Genomic DNA, 15,753 nt, shown 5'->3' on the forward strand with positions numbered 1-15,753 from the left:
GCATGCTGTGGAGAGATTGTAGGTTTCATAAAGATAGGACCTCCTTATAGACTTTTTGGTAGTCGTTTTTCTCGCAGGCTGCCTTGAAAGGGAGAATGCATTTCATTTGTAGAAACATAGGCTAACTACTCTGTCCCTCTTTATGTATTTTCCCCTGAAGAACATCTTACTCTCCGTGTGTGTGTGTGTGTGTGTGTGTGTTTGTGTGTGTGTGTGAGTGAGAGAGAGAGAGAGAAATTATTTTAAAAAGCCAAAATGTGGTTTTGTCTGACTTAGCCTTTGAAAAAGTTACATGTAACTAGAACACATTAATTTTAGGCCCAACTTTTGGAACCAAAGGAAAATTTAACTTCAGTGTTAACATTGCCTTTCTATCCAGTGCTAAGAATAAAAGAATGGTTAAAGAAGGGTTGAGTGAGTGGATTTGCTTAACACTAAGTGTTGTATAGTGGAAAGAGCATGGGTGTCAGAGTCAGAACATTTGGATTTGAATCCCATCTGTACCACTAATCCTCTTTAAGTAGATGTGAGGAAATTTTAGATTGGTGCTAATTTCAATGACATTTGGAAATGTACATAATCAAGTCAACTATATGCATGTTTATGAATATCCGAGAAGTTCTAGCCACAGCAGCTATGGAAATAAATTGCTTCCCCTTGAGGAATTCAGTTAATGGAATAATTAATATATTTATTATTTGTTGTAGTAGATATAAAAGGATTTGATCCCTTTATTCTGATGACTGTAGCTCAGTTTGACTACAGATTCTTAAGACTTCTTAGTTATGTGACTTTGGACAAGTTTCATTGTGTGTGTGTGTGTATATATATATATATTTTTTTCTTTTCTTTTTTTTTTTTTTTTAAAGATACAGAGTCTTTCTCTTGCCTAGGCTGGAGTACAGTGGCTTGCTATCATAGCTTACTGCAGCCTCAAACTCTTTGACTCAAGTGAGCCTTCTGCCTCAGCCTCCCAGGAAGCTAAGACTACAGGCCTGTGCCACCATATTCAGCTAAGTTTTTAAAGTTTTTTTAGAGCTGGAGTCTTGTAATCCTACCACTTGATCTTCCAAAGTGGTAGGATTACAGGTGTAAGGCACTGTGCCTTCTTAAGATTGTTAGTTTTCTCATTTATAAAATGGAGATTAGAATCAACTGTATTCATCAGAGTTCTTAGCTTCAAACTAAGAAAAGGAATTGATTAAAAGAATATTGGGTAGCCAACTATTTGGCCCTTTTACGATCAGCGCTACAAAACTGGTTCAATGAAAAAGCTACTGTTAGCTACCACCAAGCACTTTAGTACCAGAAACTTGATCTGGAAGCCTCTGTTTCTAGAGCTGTCAGAAAGATATCTCCATCGACTTCCTTTTTGTCCCTGGATTCAGAGTCAAAGGTGTGGACTAGGAGCATCTGGTAGGGGTTAGAATAATATGTCCTTGTCTACACTGTAGGAGATGATGGAAAAGAGAGAATCAGTATTTTTAGTTTCCGTTAGGGGTGATTATATTTGATCCCAACCAGGACTCTTAATGATAGTGATAAGGAAGAAGCCCAACACTGAGTGACAAAAGTGTGCCGGATGTCTCTTACTTTGTCTCATAGTGTTGTGGTGAGTAGTCTCCCCCTCCTCCCCATTTATATGTAGTGCCTAATTCAAAGCTTGGCACATAAAATAAAAACGATTGTTTTCTGAATAGAAAACCAACCTTGATTATATGTTATTTAATTGTTAATTTAAAATATAAGACATTTTATGCTTAGTAACTGTTCTGCAAAGTATTCAGAATAGTTTTTGCCTCCCAGTGGTTTGCACGTACATGTGTTAGCTTTTTGAGAGCATTCCTGGTTCCTAGCCTGGTGCTTGACACATAACACGGTCAAGAACTGTTGTCTAGTTAATGTTGATCAAATTATCTGTTATTAGATTCCAAGCATGTCTTTGCAGATTTAACTTATTTTGAAATTTTAGAGATTTATTGAAACATATAATGCTGCTCCTATGTTTTTGGAAACTCTGATCGTGAGAAAAAAAGGGATGGTCTGATTTACATTCTGTTTGACAAATGTATTTGTTAGTGATAGTAAATTGAAAGAGTCAGCAAATTAATGCATTATCCTTAATATCATAGCCTAAATTGATAGTATTTATTAGAGTGGTTATTGGTTTATGATAATTTTTTTATAATCAGTTGATTACTCTTGAATCTTTAGTATGTAATTTTTAGTACCGTATCTAAGACATAGGAAATTTAAATCCAAACACTGTATACTTTTAAAATTATCTCTACTGATTTATATTTAAATTTTGTTAACTTATAATTTATAATTTTCTATTGTTTTCTAAGCTTTAGTATACTTTCCTTAGAAAGGGCTTAATGTAGTATGGTTTGTTTTATTTTGTGTTACTACTTTCCTATTTTAAATTAACTTAGTACCCAAACTTTGTATTAATTTATATGTTATATATTTATAGAATATAAAGGAACAGATGAGAATGACCGTAAAATTATTTTTCAAAATAATTTTTAGCATTTAAAAAATAAAAATTTTGACTGGGTGCAGTGGCTCACACCTGTAATACCAGCGCTTTGGGAGTCTGAGGCAGAAGTATCACTTGAGCTCAGGGGTTCAAGAGCAGCCTGGGCAACATGGTAAGACCCCATCTCTACAAAAAAAATAAAAAAGTAACTGGACATGGTGGCCTATGCCTGTAACTCCCAGCAAGTTGGGAGACTGAGGTAGGAGGATTGCTTGAGGCTGGGAGGTCGAGGCTTCAGTGAGCTGTTATCATGTAACTGCACTCTAGCCTGGGTGAAAGAGCGAGACCCTGTCTCAAAAAATTAAAAAATTGCGTTAAGGTGTTTATATTTTGTTACATTTGCATTATATACAGTATTTGATATGAAGTAAAGAATATAACTGTACATTGGGCTCTGAATTTCATTAATTGCTCAACTTTTTTTTTTTTTTTTTTGCTTTTAATACTTTATGAATGCAGGTTAATCACAGAAATACCAAGTTTTTTGGATTTAAAAAAATGCTTTTTTAATATAAATTTAGAGTAGGAGTCCTTTTGATTACATGCTGTTCTCATTTTCAACACTAAGAAAACGAAGAGGTCAATATTAGCATATTCATGATGGCTTAAGTCTAGAAACTTGGCCCAATAGGAAAATGAGTTTTCATAGTTTAGAACAGTAAAAGATTGTGAGTAAAGTTTACCATATTTAGTAAATAATACATGATTTAGTAAATAATATTTCTGCAAGTTTGCACAAATGTATGCAGGTGTGTAACTACCACTATAATCAAGATATAGAGTGGTTCTATCACCCCTGAAATTTCCAGTGTCCCTTTGGTATCAACCTGTCTCACCACCTCCATCCCTGGAAACCATTGAAAAGTTTACAGTACCTTAAATTTGCCTTTTGTGAGAATGTTGTGTGAATGAATCATACAACATATAGTCTTTTGAGTATGGCTTCTTTTTACTTAGAATAATGAGATTCATCCATATTTTTTCTTTTATTGGAAGTTCCTTTTTGTTTCTGGGTAGTAGCCCATTGTATAGATATTTCATTGTTTTTACCCTGTTGAGAGACATTTGGATGGTTTCCAGTTTTTGGCATTTACAGATACAACTACTATAAACATTTGCTGTAGTTTAAGTGTTTTGTGTTGTGAGAGTACAGTAGGAGAAAGAGTTTGTTTTTTCCTATAACCTTACATCCTCCAAACTTGAGTATATACCTAGAAGGATGTAAGGTTCTAGGGAAAAACAAACTCTTTTTCTCCTACTGTACTCTCACAACACAAAACACTTCTGTGACCAAATGTTGCAGAGGTGGAGAGCAGGTGTTTCCCCTACATCAGGTAATCAATCAGTTCTGCAGGGGACACTACCTGGGTGTCCTCTAATTCAATTCAATTCTGACACTGTCTACCTGGAGATAGCATCCCATCTTACAGGTTGAGGGCTTAGTCCCACAGGACTGGGGGACTTCAGATGCCAGGAGTAAGTCTGGACTGCCAAAGATTCTGACCAATTGGCTGTAAATCTGGGGTTCCCACAACCCCCTCCTTGGGTTCTGTTAATTTGCTAGAATGGCTCACAGAACTTAGGGGAAAATTTTACTTACGTTTACTGGTTTATTACACAGGGTACAGAGAACAACCAAATGGAAGAGACGCATAGGGCAGGGTATGTAGGGAGGGGCAGGAGCTTCCATGCCTTCTCTGAGTGCGCCACCCTCCAAGATCCTCCATGTGACCAGTAGTTTGAAGCTGTCAGAACTCAGCCTTTTTGGGTTTTTATGAAAACTTCATCATATAATCCTGTAGGCTTGATTCATTAAATCATTGTTAATTGTCCATTAGTGATCAACTCAACTTTCAGCCTTTTCCCTAGAGGTCAGGGTGGGGGTTGGGGAATAGGGAGCTGAGATAGAAAGTTCTAACCCTCTGGTCACATGATTATTTCCCTGATAATCAGCCCTCATCCTGAGGCTGTCTAGGCCCCCTGTCATTTCTGTAGCCACTAGTGTACAAAAAACATTCTTAGCACTCTAGAGATTTCAAGGATTTTAGGAGCTATATGTCAGGAAACAGGACCAAATATATATTTCACAATATTACAAAGGGATATTGCTGGGTTGTATGGTAAGTGTATGTTTAACTTTACAAAATATTGCCAAAGGCACCTTTTCCAAAGTGGCTGTGCTGTTTTTGCATTCCAACCAGCAGAATATGACAGTTCTGGCTACTGTATTCTATATGTTAATCAGCACATAGAATTGTCAGTTTTTCTTTTAAGCCATTTTAATGGATAATGATATCGCATTGTGATTTTAATTTACATTTCCTTAATGACTAATGAGGTGTTGAGCACTTTTTCATATACTTATTTGCCATTCATCTAGTGTCTTATTTGGTGTACCGTCTGTTCAAATCTTTTGCCCATTTAAAAATTGTTTTTTTTTTTGGTAGTTAAGTTTTGAGATAAAAAAAAAAAAAAGTAACGTATTCTGAATACAAGTCCTTGTCAGATATGTGATTTGTAACTGTTTATTTCCCATCTGTGGCATGTCTTTTCCATAGCTTAATATAACTTTCCCCTATTTTTTGAAGAGCTGAAGTTCTTCATTTTGATGAAACTCTGTTTATCAGTTTTTCTTTTATGGATCATGCTTTTGGTGTCATATCTAATAAATTTTTGTCTACCCTAAGCTCCCAAAATCTATCTCCTATGTATTTTAGAAGTATCAGATTTAGGTTTTGTATTCAGGTCTGTGATCTCATTTTGAGTTACTTTTTCTGTATGATTTGAGGTTCTTTTTCATTTCTTCCTTTACTGAATTGACTGAATTGCCTTGGCACCTTTGTTGAATTAAAAAAATGAATTTGTGGCTCAATTTCTGAACTCAATTCTATTGATGTATATCCTTTCTACAGTACTGTGCTGACTTGCTTACTCCATCCTAATTCATAATAAACCTAGAACTCGATTGATGTAAGTACTTCTGTATTTTTCTTTTACCACATTGTTCTGGTGGTTCTAGTTCCTTTGTCTTTTCATATAAATATATAGAATTAACTAGTCTATTTCTATAAAAAATTCTGCAGGGATTTTTATTGGAATTGAGTTGATTCATATGGTTTGAGAAGAATTGGCATCAAGAATTTTTCTAGTTTGTGGTCAATTTATCTTTTTTATTTCTTTTGTTAGTATTGTAGTTTCAGCATATTTTGTAAGATTTATACCCAAAGATTTCATGAGTTTTGGTGCTACTGTAAATGGTACTTTAAAAAATTTCAGTTTATAATTACTTATTCCTAAATATAGAAATGTGATTGTTTTTTGTCTGTTGACCTTGTATTCAGTGATTTGGCTAAACTCCATTTTAGTTCTAGTAGATTTTTGTTCTGTTGATTCTTTAGGATTTTCTTTTTTTTTTTTTTTTTTTTTTTTTTGAGACGGAGTCTCGCTCTGTCACCCAGGCTGGAGTGCAGTGGCCGGATCTCAGCTCACTGCAAGCTCCGCCTCCCAGGTTTACGCCATTCTCCTGCCTCAGCCTCCCGAGTAGCTGGGACTACAGGCGTCCGTCACCTCGCCCGGCTAGTTTTTTGCACTTTTTAGTAGAGACGGGGTTTCACCGTGTTAGCCAGGATGGTCTCGATCTCCTGACCTCGTGATCCACCCGTCTCGGCCTCCCAAAGTGCTGGGATTACAGGCTTGAGCCACCGCGCCCGGCCGAGGATTTTCTAATAGACAGTCATGTCATATGTAAATAGAGACAATTATTTCTTCCATTCCGATCTGTATGCCTGTTGTTTCTTTTTCTTGCCCTGTTGTATTGGATGAAATTCCAGTATAATGTGGAATAGAAATAATGAGAGCAGACATCCTTACCGTTCATTCAGTCTTTTGCCACTAAGTATGATGCTAACTGTAGGTTTTGGTTAATTGCTCTCTTAAGTTTTTGTTGTTGTTGTACTTTTTTTGAAGAAGTAAGTCTATTCTAGGGTTCTATTTTAAAATTGTAGAAATCAGGATTAAATTTTAATGATATATTAAAATTGTGTCAGCCATACAGCAATTGTGATAAAGTTGGCATTGCCTGTGCATGCTCACTAATTGTTCAGTGTTCCACAGTGCATGCCTGGAGAGCTATAACACCTCAGTATTTCAGTTGACAAAGTATTTGAGAATGATTTGAGAGAGTTTGCTGTTTGTAAACTTTCCTTTGACATCCTCTGACAAGGTCCAGGTAACACCAGCATTAAAACTTGCAAAATGATGATATCATGAGGAAGGAATTAGATGTGAATATGAGATATTAAGACAAGTAATCTGGTTTCTTCACCAAGTCAACTGCATATTTAAAAAAAAAAAGAAATGGGCAGTACTTGATCAAAGAAGACTTAAGAGATAATTGGCAGACCTTGCTTAGAATATGATTTGATGCACACTGAAGTATTTAAGAGTGGGATTTGCCATAAAGTATATCAAAATAAACAAAAAGGGTGGTTGCAGCAGGAGACATAATGTTGATAATTTGGCTTAGGGATTTATTGGGACTTGTTATTCTATTTTCTTCTCCCTTCTTTCTCTCTCTCCTCCCTTCTCTCTCTCTCTTCCCCTCCCCTCTCTCTCTTCCCCCCCACTCTCTCTCTTCCCCCTGCTTCCCCCCCCTCCTCTCTCCCTCTTCCCCTCTTCCTCCCCCGCTCTCTTTCTCCCTCCCTCCTTCCTTTTTATTTATTTTTTTTGAGACAGGCTTTCACTCTGTCACGCAGGCTGGAGTGCAGTGGTGGCAGGATCATGGCTCATCGCGGCCTTGACCCTGCTGGGCTCAAGCAATCCTCCCACCTCAACCTGCAGAGTAGTTGGGACAACAGGCGTGCACCACTACACCTGGCTAATTTTTAATTTTTTTTTTGTAGAGGCAGGAATTGGCTGTATTGCCCAGGCTGGTCTTGATCTCTTGAGCTCAAGCAATCCTTCTGCCTCGGCCTTGCAAAATGTTGGGATTACAGTTGTGAGCCACCATATCCAGCCCCCTATTTTAAAGTATATTTGAAGATTTTAATATCAAAAGTTTAAAACAGTGTGCCGAATAGGTGTCACCAGTGGAAGAAAACTCTGGAAATAAAAGTGGCACTCTTCACAAATGCTGCATCACCAGCACTCTTTATGGCACAGAGAATGATTATGTAGGAAAATACTGCACCAGTGACTGGGTTGAAGAGTGATTCAGAAGAGGTAGACTTGGAATATTGATAGAGTTTTAGGAATTTTTAACTAATTTATTTTGCTTATATTATCTGTTTTATGTATTCATAATAGTGGAATATGATGAATAGGACTCAATAAGTTTAAAGGAGCTCTTCGAATAATTGGAAAGTGAAAATTGTGTTAGGAATGATGTTATAGTTTGTCACCTCCTCTTCTCCTGGTGGTTTGCAAAATAATGGTGTATCTTAAACTTGATGGTGCCTCAGGGTCAGTGAAACACATTCGGAAAGAAAAACAAATTAATGCGGGGTGTTCTTTTTATTGAGATATTAAGTGTCTTTCAAACCGAGAAAAGTTCTACCCAAAGGATAAATGTGTCAGAGGGAACATAGATTCATGATACCTGCAGAGCATTGTTGGAAATTTCGGAATGTTTTGTCTTGAGCAAAGACTACCAGTTGTTAGCAGGAATGTTTTTCTCTTTGCTGTACTTTATTTCTCTTGCTATAAATAACATAACTGTTTTAGACAGAGATTGCTTTGGGAAAATTTGGTAAATCAGGATTAGCCACATAGGCAGGAAGACAAAAAGTTATTTGACATAACCAAGAAAAAAAAATTCAGCTTTGTAATTTTCAGAAAGTCTAATAGATAAAAGGCCGAATGTAGTTTTTCAAATGCTGTCTGATTTGAGAATATGGAGATGCATTTTGGTATGTCTGCTGGTGTGATAAAAGCATTAAATATGCCTTGTGGATATAATGTGTGTTTTAATTCTGTCAGAATTTTCTCCTCTGAGTGCTTTTGTCAAGATAACAAGTAAAGAGAGGAAATTTTTCTTCTGTAAATGTTTTCATCCTTCCAATTTTTTGCTATCTTGTATTGAACTGGTGTAATTTAAAAGGAAATTAATTGTCTTCTAGGACATTTTGTATCTGTTTATATATTTATGAAAATAAAAGGAATTTTAGGAACGCATGGGGCATTGTTAAGACGTTGGATTCTTTTGGTGTTGGAGTTACTTGTTGCTCAGTGTTATATTTCAGAGGCAAACAGGATACTTCACAAAATGTCAAACATTAACAAAATTATAAATTTAGGAAATAAATTTGATGTTCTGGGAAGATGTAATTTCCTGACAGTCTCTAAAATCGTGTCCTTTAGACCTTCAAAACATGTAAAGACATTTGTGTAAATCTGACACTTTTGGAATTTTTTTCCTTTTGATTTTCCTTCTGTAAAACATTTTATAACTTTGCTATTAATTTGTAACATTCTTTTTTACCCTTAAATAGAACTTTAACAAAATTAGTCTTTGTGATACTCTTAAGTAGATTAATTTGAGAATTTTAAATGATTTTAAACTTTCAAGAAGCAGATTGTAAAGACATTTATGGGAGGAGTGTTGCACTATGCCTCTTATTTCAGACTTTAAAACCAAGACACATTACTCTTTTTTGTACATAAGTATTTTATAACTTTGGACAAATACTTAAATTCCACTCTCTGTTTCAGTGTGAGATTATTTAAGTCATTTAAATTAACTCATGAACTTTGCTTTAGAAAAATGTTTCAAACGTTTCTTTTTATTTGGATGTCCTTTTTACTGTTTTGTTTTTTTCTTTTTTCTTTTTTTTTTTCAGTTGTGGAAGAAGGACTCTGGGAAAATGGCCTTTCCTATGAATGTAGGACGCTGCTCTTCAAAGCGATCCACAATCTGTTAGAAAGGTAAGAGAAGGAACAGCAGACAGTGGTTTGCAGACAACCAAGTATATTGCTAGATACTGAGAGTTTCCTGTAATTTTCAAAAACTTTTCACTTGCAGTGATTTATTGCTAGTATGAAAATTAAATTATATAAATCTTTAGTTTCTCTTTCTATTGATATAATTTGAAATTTACAGAAGTTTTGGGAATGGTACAAAGACCTCCCATATTCCCTGCCCTTTAATGGTACTTTTTATTTTTAAAATGTATTCCCTAAACCATTTGTATATTTGTAAACTCAAGCTTGATGTTCTTTTTTACTCTTAAGTATGTGGTATGTATTTCCTAAGGACAAAGGTATATTAGCACAGTATAATAATAAAAATTAGGAAATTTAACATTGATAAAATGCCATTATCTAACCTGTAGTTCAATTCAGATGTCATCAGTTGTCCCAGGTACATCCATTATAGCTTAACCTCCTAAGATTCAATCCTTGATCATACATTATATTTAGTTTTCATGTCTGTTTAAATCCGGAACAGTTCCTTAGCCTTTTTTTTCTTTCTTGACATCGATATTTTTGATGAGTTCAAACCTTATATTGACTTTCAGTTGTAGATAGTATTCTCATGCTTAAATTCAGGTTATGCTTTTCATTAGTAGTAGGAATACCATAGAAGTGATGTTGTATTTTCAGTAGGCTCATAGACTGAGGTAATGTTCTGTCAAGTTTCTCCACTATAAACTAGTAAGTATTTTGTTAACCATTATTTTTGTCAATTTTGTTATTTGTAATTAATAGGTAATTTGTGGCCAGATACAATGAGATTGTGTAATTATTCTATTTCTCATCAAATTTTCATTTATTTGTTTTAGCCTGTATTGGTAATCCTTGCTTAAATCATTTATTACCATTATGGTTGTAATGTTAATTTTCAAATGCCACCATTCTTTCTACTTTTATTAGTCAGCATCCTGTTGTAAGGAAGAGCTTTTTCATTTTCTTCCATTTTATTTCCCTATTTATTTATCTTGCTGTGTAAATTGGAACCCATGGATTGTTATTTTATTCAATGGATTATAGTTGATTTTTACCATCATTTATTTTGATGCTTAAATTCTTCCAGGTTTGGTCAGAGGAAGCCTCTTTGTCATGGCTCACTCCTGTGACCTTTTGACATGATCCCATCCTTGGAGCATCCCCTTACTTTCTGGCATAACAATATGTTCCAGGCTCTGAATAGTGTTTTGAGGGGAGAAGTAGCTGACAAAGAATGGGTTCATTAAGAGCTTTTATGAGAAAAACTTTTTACTTCTCTTCCTGAATCTATATGTAGTACTTTCAGGTAATCATAGCTGAAAGGACTTTCCAGTTTCTTATCCAAGCTGTTTGCTAGGGTGGTTACCACTATAATATAACTGCTTAGGATACTTGAGCTACAGTTGATACGTTACTTCAGTTGCTCAAAAAGACTTTTCTCACCGAGGATTCCTCTATTTCTCATTCTCAACTATAGCTCCTCTGAGTGCTCCTCCAAATCTGTGATTTGGAATAGACCTAGAAATCATCTGTTACTAAGGCGTAGTATGAATGTGGAACCATTGATTTAAGAGTTGAGTACTCTTAAGTATTCGAAATAATTGGTAATTCTGTCTCCCACTGTAGAACAAAAAAAGTACACACAAACTCTATCCAAGGAAATGTAGAAAACTTACTGTTGCCATAATCCTGTACCAGAATAAAGCTCTTGATATCTCTGCAATAATTAACACAACTTTAAGCACAATTCTTTTTATACAAAGTTATAAGGTATGTGGAACAAAGTATATTTTAAAATTGTAGCTCACTGTGTGTTTTTTTTAAATATCAAGATTTATTCCTTTCAGAAGCATACGAACAAGTGCGAAGATGAATTATACTCTTTTAAGTTTTGTACTGGCAATGGTAGCTTGTTTCTTTGTTGAAAGATAATTAGAAGAGCAGAAAAACTGGGAGGGAGGGGAAATGCAGGTAATTCATTTATTTTTAGCTCATGAATTCAGAATTTTTGTTGGAAATTGAAGTCAGGACAAATTAAACTATTATTTATAAGAAAATTGTCGGCCTGGGCAACATGGTGAGACCCTGTCTCTACAAAAATTTTAAAAGTTAGCCAAGCATGGTGGTGTGCGCTTCTGGTCCCAGCTGCTTGTGAGGTTGAGGTGGGAAGATTGCCTGAGCCCAGGAGGTTGAGGCTGTAGTGAGCTGTGTTCGTGCTACCACACTCTAGCCTGGGTGCCACTATACTGTAGCCTGGGTGACAGAGTGAGACCCTGTGTCAAACAAACAAACAAACAAAGACAGGAAATTAATTATGATATATAAGGTTTGGGATAGTTCTAAAGAATTTTGGTATTCCTTGGCTTTATTTCAGGGTCTGTTTCTTGGACAGTTACCCTAATCTCACTAAGCCTTAGTTAACATATAATAATTAAGTACAGGACACCATGTACTGTGAGCTTTTGCTGAATAATAAATATATATCATGTGTGCCACATAATGCCTCCCATACTGTTAATGCTAGTAACTGTTTTCACTGTAAATTTATTATTTTACATACTTTGATTTGTATTCTTTCAAATTTCATTAAAGTAGTTCCAGAATGCTCTATTTGAACCCTTCTACAGGAGTTAATTTTGAAACAAACAAAACATCTTTTTTTTTAGAAAATAATGATCAAACAAACCATCTTTGTACAGTTTGTATGGATGACTTCAGATTCTTTTGAAAAATGGTACTAATCCTGTTGTTCTTTAAGACAATTTTCTCTTATCAAAACTTGTAGCTTTGTTCTGTGAATGAAAATTACCTTGCTTATGAGATAGGAAAGCAAATTTAAATGATTGTTGTTGGCTCCGTTTATTCATTGTCAACAGAAGTTGGAAGGGCTAATATATGCTTGCTTATCTGTGGTGGTGGATATCATGAAAATTATGCACGGCTTCCAGCCCCCTCCCCCGCCTTTTCTTATATAAAAGCTCAGCTATTGTTAGTGTTAGAGTGTATTTTATGTGTGGCCCACAACAATTCTTCCAGTGAGACCCAGGGAAGCCAAAATGTTGGATATCTGTACAACCATTTGTTGTAGTCTTTGAAAAATCTGTTTATAATATGAATTTATTGAGATACAGTTTATTATCTAATTCCTGGCAATTTTATATTATGCCTTTTCGTTTCTATTCAGCTAAGATGTGGCTGTTGAGAGTTTCTGGCTTGAAAGCTACAACTGAGGGGTTTTTTTGGTTTGTTTGTTTTGAGATGGAGTCTCACTCTGTTGCCCAGGCTGGAGTGCAGTGGCATAATCTCGGCTCACTGCAACCTCTGCCTCCCAGGTTCAAGCAATTATCCTGCCTCAGCCTCCTGAGCAGCTGGGACTACAGGCGCGTGCCACCATGCCCAGCTAATTTTTGTATTTTTAGTATAGATGGGGTTTTACCGTATTGGCTAGGCTGGTCTCGAACTTCTGACCTTGTGAATCTCCCGCCTTGGCCTCCCAAAGTGCTGGGATTACAGGCATTAGCCACGGCGCCCAGCCAAACTGAGGTTATTAAAACAGATCATCAAGGACTTTATCACTTGGAGAGTGTTTGTGGCTCCCTAGCCATTTTTTCCTTAGTTTGCATGTTAACAAAGTTTGTATTGTGATCTAATATTTCTGCTTTTTATTTTTTAAGCCTGAGATAGGTTTAATTAAAAGGGAATTTCATTTACTACCTTGAGAATCTCTCACAGCTAAGCAGGAGCCATATAAATTGACCTTCTTTCCAAAAGGCTGCAATTTCTATTTCATACAGAATAATGTCACTGAAGTGAGTTATTGAAAAATAATTTTACTATAGAAATTAAGGAAATTTCTCACAGAATAATACAATTTCATTTGTCATTGCTATTGATTGGTGCCAAGCTAATTTTATATTAATGCTGTGTAGAATATTTTAAATTCTATGGTAATGTGACTTCAAATATTTTCATCTTTCACTTACTCAGTTCTCCTGTAACTCTTCAGTATTTGTTGAAACTATATTGTATATATCTAGCTAGGGTCATCAGTCCATTAAAAACATGGAAAAGGTCACTGCTACTTGCTCAAGAGCATACAGAAGAGAACATAGTTAGCTTTAATTTTATGTCTCTTTTTCGGGGTACATGTTTGTTTAAGTCCTTTTCTTCACTTCCTTCAGATAGAAGAGATATTTTGGGTCTCAGTTCTGCCAGTTAAGTGTGTGACACATGCCAGTGACTAAAGCCTGCTGAGCTCCTGTTCCTTCACCAGTAACATGGTGAAGGAGGGGTTTTTTGGCTCAGCACAGTACCTTTCTCATTTTAAGAGCTCAATAAATGGTTAACTGTTGTTGATATTAGCTAAAAGAAGTATTGATACTACCTTTTCAGAGTTGGAGACAAACATTAAAAGTCACATAGTCCATTTACCCAGCTAATTCTGGAATCCCATTTGCCCAAGTAATTCTGGAATCCCTTTCTATAGTATCTTCCCCCCTCCCACCCTTTTTTTGAGACATAGTCTCGCTCTGTTCCCTGGGCTGGAGTGCAGTCGCGCAATCTTGGCTAACTGCGACCTCTGCCTCCCGATTTCAAGCTATTCTCCTGCCTCATCCTCCCCAGTAGCTGGGATTAGGAGTACCCACCACCACACCTGGCTAACTTTTGTATTTTTAGTAGAGATGGGGTATCACCATGTTGGCCAGGCTGGCCTTGAATTCCTGACCTCAAGTGATCTGCCCACCTCGGCCTCCCACATTGCTGGGACTACAGGCGTGAGCCACTGCACCAGGCCTTATAATATCTTTTTTACTGGATATATACTTTTTGTTAAGCACAGTTTCCCAAAGAGTTCTTTCTGTCTTTAAAGAGTTCTTAATATTAGAAGGTCTTACACTGAGCAGAAGTCCGTCTTTCTCTAACTTTCATTTCTTTGTTAACTCTGTTCTTTGGGATCATTTATAACGCAACCAGTTCTGCATCCATGTGATGGCCTTTTTGATATCTCGACCCTCCTGAATTTTTCTTTTTCTGTTTGTGGTTCTTAATATATAATGTTGAATTCCTCACCTTTTCTTGCCTGCCTTCCAGATGTCCATCCAGTTGGTTCCATTCTCTTCATTTTGGCCTGCTTCAGGATACCCTAAATGTTTTATGAAGTATTCAGTCAGGTTAGGCTCAGTTATGCAGTAGTAACAGAAGACCTGAAAGATCTTACTAGCTCATCCAATAGAGGTTTATTTTGTGTTCATTGTGAGTAATTGATTATAGTACTATATCATCTTCCCTCCACAACTCATGTTGACAGGGCATCCTCCTGAGTAGGACTTGGTGGGTCCATGATAGAGAGCACAGAGCAGTGGCGGAGCACATAGTCCCCCATTAATGCTTTTCCTTGGAAATGGTGTATCCCATTTCTGCTCACATTTCATTGGCCAAGACATTCAGCACCAAGCTTAAAATCTAATGCATGGCAAGATATCATCTTTCAGTAGGAAGATACCGAAAGTACATGGCCAGGCTTGATATCAGTGGGACAGAAAGGGATAGCATTTATTTATATAGTATATACATTGGGATAGTATACCTTTGGGAAAAGAATATATCTACCATACCTCTTAATTGAGTTATCTTCGCCTTCTGTTACTGTAATCTGTCTTCCAGACAGCTGGCCGGTTATGTTACTGAAACAGATACGTTTCTGAAACATACCTATGGCTATATTTATACCTGGTTTTTAAAACTTTGAGTCTTATTGACTTCTTTTTGTCATTTTTTTATTTGTAATTTGTTAGAATTTCAGTATCTGAGAGTATTTAGACATTCTGAGTTTTATAGTTTTAGATCATGCAATTACTCTTGTTTTTCCTCTTTTGAGAAAGTAAATGTGCTTTCTATTTTCTTAATGATCACTTATCTTTTTTTGTTTGAAAAATGCCCAGAATGATAAAATACCATTAATGTAGTTTTTACTTATGTAGAGTCTCTGCTAGTCCCCTCTACTTCTTTCTATCCTTCCCCCCTTTCTAATAATGCACCAGTTCAGACTGTTCTTCATCAGTGTTCAATTTAGGGAAATTTTGTTAGGTATTTATGATGAACTTCTCAAAGGTTACACTTTGTATTTTAAGTTCAGATTGCCTCACACTCCTTAGGGGAAAGTACTTTGGCTATCAATAGATGATGGGGAAGAAAAAATCTGCGGTCATTTTTCAAGAGTTTCTTCATTTGGCATTTTTAGTATTGCAGACCTAATGGCTGTTATTTTG

At 36.0% G+C, this 15,753-nt stretch overlaps 1 protein-coding gene across 4 annotated transcripts in view; it reads left to right on the top strand.

The window, feature by feature from the left end:
* Positions 1-15,753, top strand: part of MED13L (mediator complex subunit 13L) — a 327,210-nt gene that overhangs the window by 158,759 nt on the left and 152,698 nt on the right. For all 4 annotated transcript variants that reach the window (XM_033220469.1, XM_033220470.1, XM_033220471.1 and 1 more), the window contains one exon: positions 9,379-9,463. In XM_033220469.1, the coding sequence (XP_033076360.1) occupies positions 9,379-9,463 (85 nt within the window). The remainder of the gene's footprint in view (positions 1-9,378; positions 9,464-15,753) is intronic.

This window comes from Trachypithecus francoisi, unplaced genomic scaffold (assembly GCF_009764315.1).
Source record: "Trachypithecus francoisi isolate TF-2019V2 unplaced genomic scaffold, Tfra_2.0 Lachesis_group11, whole genome shotgun sequence".
NCBI classification, from domain to species: Eukaryota; Metazoa; Chordata; class Mammalia; order Primates; family Cercopithecidae; genus Trachypithecus; species Trachypithecus francoisi.